This window comes from Cebus imitator, unplaced genomic scaffold (genome assembly GCF_001604975.1).
Source record: "Cebus imitator isolate Cc_AM_T3 unplaced genomic scaffold, Cebus_imitator-1.0 Scaffold741, whole genome shotgun sequence".
In the NCBI taxonomy this organism is placed as follows: Eukaryota; Metazoa; Chordata; class Mammalia; order Primates; family Cebidae; genus Cebus; species Cebus imitator.
This window is the reverse complement of record NW_016108056.1, coordinates 303,521-309,529: the sequence shown is the minus strand read 5'-3', so window position 1 is coordinate 309,529 and position 6,009 is coordinate 303,521. Positions and strand designations below refer to the sequence as shown.

At 43.0% G+C, this 6,009-nt stretch overlaps 1 protein-coding gene across 2 annotated transcripts in view; it reads right to left on the bottom strand.

Moving 5' to 3' along the window:
- Positions 1-6,009, bottom strand: part of LOC108296815 (SAP domain containing ribonucleoprotein) — a 70,980-nt gene that overhangs the window by 5,385 nt on the left and 59,586 nt on the right. The window contains exons 10-11 of one of the 2 annotated variants that reach the window (XR_005198449.1): positions 4,158-4,247; positions 1,405-1,575 (exon numbers count right to left, since the gene is read on the bottom strand). Coding sequence is in view for 1 of the 2 variants with exons in the window: in XM_017519416.2 (XP_017374905.1) it covers positions 1,534-1,575; positions 4,158-4,247 (132 nt within the window). In the remaining variant the exon portion in view is untranslated. Of the gene's footprint in view, positions 1-1,287; positions 1,576-4,157; positions 4,248-6,009 lie in introns of those variants that run through there. The other variant, XM_017519416.2, reaches the window with a different exon arrangement.

Below are 6,009 nucleotides of genomic sequence, written 5' to 3'. Positions count from 1 at the left end.
ACCATACTAGGGTAGAAACCATAACAGAATCTATAATCTCTCAAATTACAAATCAGATATATTCTCTCTACTTCTGTTTTCAGATGAAGACAGACGAGAGAGAGGAAAGGCTAGCCCCAAAATAAGAGCCTGAGGTAAGGAAAAAGGAGGCAGACAGAAAAGAGGGAAAGAGGAAGGTCATTCCAATTGTAAGGTTTATTTGGTTGAGTAGGTGTCAAAAATTTAACCAGCATTCCCTTTTGTTTACTTCTCCAAAGTCTCAGAATGGGGCAAACTTCACAACAAATGGGCAGCAATTTTTGGATCTGCTCTCCAAGACACAGTTTTCCTAAAGTATCTAAACTTTAGGTCCCTGCCTTCCTCACCAACCAGAGACTCTGGAGAAATAAAGAGATTCTTGATGTTAGAAAGATGATCGAACTACTACCATTTCATTAAGCACAAAACCAGGCAGGTTTTAGGGGAAATAAGGATAAAGGATTACACCACAGCAACATGGGATCAGATCATAGTACAAAAGTTTTCAGGTGGGGTGCCAGGTTCCTAAGCCTTACTACCAAAAATAGCCCAAACAAAAACCAAGCTTATACAAAGATTAAGAGGAGAAACTCTGTACTAACATATCCAAAAAGATTAAATTGTAGGTTTCAGATCTACATGAACTTGAAGCCTCCAGTTCCACTGCTTATGTTCCCAATGATTTATGTAATAATGCTTAACAGTGCTGACATCCTCTGTCATGCTTTGATTCCCTATACAAAATTTCTTCTATCTCTGAGGGATATCCAGCCCATCTCCCTTCCTAAACTGACTAACCAACAAGGTCCCACATATTGGTTTTGGCTGAAACCAGACAGTATCGTATCAGGCCACCCTTGAAAATGGGGCCCTTTTCCTTTAATTTGGGACCCTGGACTCTATTTTATCCAAGAAAAAGTCTGCATTATTAGCTCATAACAGAAGGCTACTAATCATTGCCTTTGTATTTATATCCTTTGCACCACCTAAAACCTCCCTCGTTTTATTTTATTTCAGTGGGTCACTACAAGCTGCTGGCGTAAAGACTTGGTGTGTAGGTAATTTAACCTCTTCATAGAGAATAAAAAATGCTTGTGAATATGAGAGAAGGGAATAAATAGGCTTAAAGAGTAGACTCGATCCTTTGTCTTGTCTTCTCTTCTTAGGGATAAAAGTGTTAAGGCCAATTGTCTATTTGCCCCTGAAGCTCCCCTTATCTGGTCTAATCTGGCTCCAATAAATCAAAGGAGCACCTAATAAAACACATTGTTCTCTTTTCTATTTTTTTTTTTTTTTATTAACAAGCAACATAATCAAAAACAAACACAACAACTTTAAAGCTGAAACAGCAATAAGTCAAACTGCTGCTGCAGTTCACGGATGTACCTGGGGTACATGCTCCCTCATTGCGAGGCAGGACGTAGGCACATGACTGTGCATTTAGGTGTGTATGTGACCAAGAAGAATCAGAGAAATGGAAAACACTGGAGAACAGAAAGTAACAAGAACTTTTCATCAGGCAATCCCAAAGCGCTCTGCTCTTTTCCTCTTCTTTGCCTGTAAAGAAGAAGCAGGAAGAAAAAAATTAGACTGAAGACAATAGTTGCTGGGATTCCTGGCTGCTTTAATCCAAACTCACATGAACTGTCACAAGGCCCAAGAAGGAAGGATGGCCCAGACTTGAGCTTGGCAGCAAGAGATTTCATTCCTCAATCTCTGCAATCTTTCCAATTATCCAGTTAGAGCTGGGAAAGTTTAGTGGGTAAGGAGGGTGAGAAGGAAAAAAAATTACTGGGGGCGAGGGACAGAGAGAAGAACAGTGGTAGAAAATGGAAAGATTCCTGAAGGAGAGAGGGCCACCCAGCCTGAGATCAAGCTAGCTTGGAAACAATGGGCTGTTAACAGGCTGGGGAAAGTCTTCCAGTCAATGGGGAGATGGAAGATTTCAGAGGATAATGAATTAAACAATGCTATTCATAGAGGTGAAGGAGATGCCCTTCTGAGTAGTGAGGCCCAGGCAGTAGCTATTTGTTAGGCCTCTGGAAAGGCATATAAATCTTTGATGCCAACAGAACGAATAGGGAGTGAGTGGTGTGTGGGTGAGTCCCTATCATAGAGCTCTTAAAAGAGGCAGCAACACTGGAGAGGACACAAAATGGTGAGGGAAGACTTTTGGTTCAGGAAGTGACTCACAGAACGGCACAGAGTCCTTCATGTGCACTCCCAACCACTGGCCCTAGCAGAATACAAACTCCTCTAGCTTTTTCCTAGTTAAAGGTTAGCTGATTTAACTCTAAAATTTTCAGGGTTTAATTTATAAGACTGATTCTGATACTTACTCATAAAGAAGCTTTCATAAAGCACCATCCTGTTGGTACTGTCCTCAAGACAGTTCTTGCAAGATATGGCTGTTTAAAAGTATGTGGCACCTTCCCCTTTCTTGGTCCCGCTCTGGCCAAGTGATGTGCCTGCCCCCGCCTTGGCCTTCTACCATGATTGTAAGCCTCCCGAGGCCACCCCAGATGCCAAGCAGATGCCAGCACCATGCTTCCCATAAAGCCTGCAGAATTGTGAGCCAATTAAACTTCTTTTCTTCATTAGTTACCCAGTCTCATGTATTTCTCCTTTATAGCAATGCAAGAACAGCCTAACAATACACTTTGAGACAGTCTTGTTCTGTCACCCAGGCTTGAGTGCAGTGGTGCAATCTGGGCTCACTGCAACCTCCACCTCAGCCTCTGGAGTAGCTGGGACTACAGCACCACATCCGGCTAAATTTTTAAAAAATTTTTCGTAGCGATGAGGTCTCGCCATGTTGTCCAGGCTGCTCTGCAACTCTTGCCTTCAAGCGACCCTCCCACACTGTCCTCCTAAAGTGCTGGGATACTTTCATTTTGAGAAATTATTTGTGGCCAGGCATGGTGGCTCATGCGTGTAATCCTAGCACTTTGGCAGGTGGATCACAAGGTCAAGAGATCCTGGCCAACATGATGAAACCCTGTCTCTATTAAAAATACAAAAATTAGCTGGGCGTGATAGCACACACCTGTAGTCCCAGCTACTCAGGAGGCTGAGGCAGGAGAATCACTTGAACCCATAGAGCAGAGGTTGCAGTGAGCTGAGACTGTGCCACTGCACTCTAGCCTGGAGACAAAGTGAGACTCCATCTCAAACAAAAACAAAAACAAAAACAAAAACCCACCTATTTGTAAACAAAGTGACAGGAAGAGGAAGTCTGATTTGAGTCCATTGTCCTTTTCCAGAAGGGAGTTAGGTACAATCAATACTTATTAAATACTTTAAAACTATCCCTTTTTATACAGAATCATTTCATTATTTAAATATCATGTTGAGGCAGGTATATTATCTCCACTTTTCAGATGATGAAACTAAAGCGCAGGAAGTACTATAACTTATTAATACTAAGTGGCAGAGACTTTTTCTTTTTTGAGACAGGGACTCACTCTCTTGTGCAGGCTAGAGTGCAGTGATGCCATCTCAGCTCACTGCAGCCTTCACCTCCTAGGCTTAAGTGATCCAACCTATCTCAGCCTCCTGAGTAGTTGGGACTACAGGTGTGTGCCACGACGCCTGGCCAATTTTTATATTTTTAGTAGCGTCAGGGTTTCTCCATGTTGCCCAGGCTGGTCTTGAACTCCAGGGCTCAAGAGATCTGTCTACCTCAGCCTCCCAAAGTGCTAGGATTATAGGCATGAGTCACACCTGGCCCAGAGCCACTTTTAAAATCCAAGGCCTGATTCAAAACCTTATACTCTTTACCATCAGTCTAATAGACTCTTAACACTGAATTAAGTATATTGGTGGAATTCAGTGTTGCCACTTCATCCAGGAAAAAATGTTATCAAGCAAAAGGCAAAATATTTGGGCACTTAAGAATTAGGTGGGTGGCCACAGGAGGATCACTTGAGCCCAGGAGTTTGAGACCACCCTGGGCAACAGAATGAGACCCCATCTCTACAAAGTGTTTCTCCACTCAGTTTATTCACTCTCACTTCCTGGGCAAGAGAAACCCCATCTCTACTAAATAAATAAGTAGGTGAGGAAACAGTATTTCTCCATTCAGTTCATTCACTTTCATTTCCCTCACGGTCTATGAAGCATTCTAGGTATATTTTTACCTCTGTATCCTCTGTGGTTCCAGTTCCAGCTGAACTTGTGACAATCCCAAATCGTTCCTTCCTCTTTTTCAGTTTCTCATCATCTTCAGACTATTCAGGAACAAACAAGAGTTGAAAGAAATTAGCCTCCATTCACCAAGTAAATGGGAATGAAATAACTTACTGGTCACAATATGCTAACCAACCTTGTGACAAGAACTAATGATCACATAAAGAGATAAGATACAGGCTGGGCATGGTGGCTCACACCTGTAATCCCAGCACTGTGGGAGGCCAAGACAGGTGGATCATGAGGTTGAGGGTTCAAGACCAGCCTGACCAACATGGAGAAACCCCATCTCTACTAAAAATAGAAAATTAGCCGGGCATGGTGGCACGTGCCCGAAATCCCAGCTACTCAGGAAGCTGAGGCAAGAAAATGGAGGTTGCAGTGAGCTAGACTCTGTCTCCGCCCCCCCAACCCCCACCAAAAAAAAAAAAAGTTCAAACAACCTTTTTTTTTTTTTTTTTTTGGAGGCAGAGTCTTACTTCATCACCCAGGCTGGAGTTGAGTGACACAATCTCAGCTCACTGGAACCTGCACCTCCCGAGTAGATGGGACTATAGGCGCACACCACCACACCTGGCTAATTTTTGTATTTTTAGTGGAGATGGGGTTTCAGCATGTTGGCCAGGCTGGTCTCAAACTCCTGACCTCAAGTGATCTGCCTGCATCGGCCTCCCAAAGTGCTAGGATTAGAGCCATGAGCCACCGTGCCTGACCAAACAAACTTTTAAAGAATGTCTGTGTGGTGCTTACGAGCTGGATTTATTTTTAAATCTCAAGGAAATTATATTCCTACAGTGTATAGGCAGGCTGTGTCTCTAGGTGTCCCAAAATCACGTGGTCAAAAGCAAAGGCAATCAAAAGACCTACAGAAACACAGAAATTTTTCAATGCCTCTACTCTCAACCCCAGCCAAGGAGTTGCCTTTGTCCCTGTGGCCACAGCAGCCACCTGTACAAATCAAAAGCAGGGCAGCTATCCAGCTTTGTGCTCAATTTGTTTAACTAGTCCAGGTGTCTGAACATAGCAGGCAGGAGTACTGTCTTGGTTTTTCTTTAACTCTTTCAGCTTGAGAAAGATGTTCATGTTCTCCCTTTTGCTGCACCTTTCTAGTGAGTAGCACGGAACCTAAGAAAGAATGATGGCTATCAAGCAGTAAAGAATCCTATATAAGTTATCCTTTAATCAGAGTATATTATCAGAATAAACTACTGCCTACAGTTTTTCTGCCTTTCTTATTATGACCACCAGCAAATCCACAGTGGGTACCTCATTAATGTACTCTATTGAAAAAACATTAAGCCAGGTTCAAAGGAAAAAAGAAGTATTCTTGTCCTTAATAATCATCAATTAAAATAACACTATAGCCATGAACATTTGAGTGCTTAGTTTGTGCCCGGTACTGTGTGCAGTTCTGTACATGCAATATCTCACTTACTACTTTTTTTTTTTTCCCTGAGACGAAGTCTTGCTCTGTCACCCAGGCTGGAGTGCAGTGGTGCCATATTGGCTCACTGCAACTTCCACCTCTCAGGTTCAAGCTATTCTCTTCTTGCCTCAGCCTCCCAAAGTGTTGGGATTACAGCCGTGAGCCACTGCATCTGGCATCATCTACTTGTTATAATAAGCATATGGAGTAGGCACTATAATTAAATTCATTTAACAAATAAGAAAATTGAGGCTTAGCCGGGCGCGGTGGCTCACGCCTGTAATCCCAGCACTTTGGGAGGCCGAGGCGGGTGGATCACGAGGTCAAGAGATCGAGACCATCCTGGTCAACATGGTGAAACCCCGTCTCTACTAAAA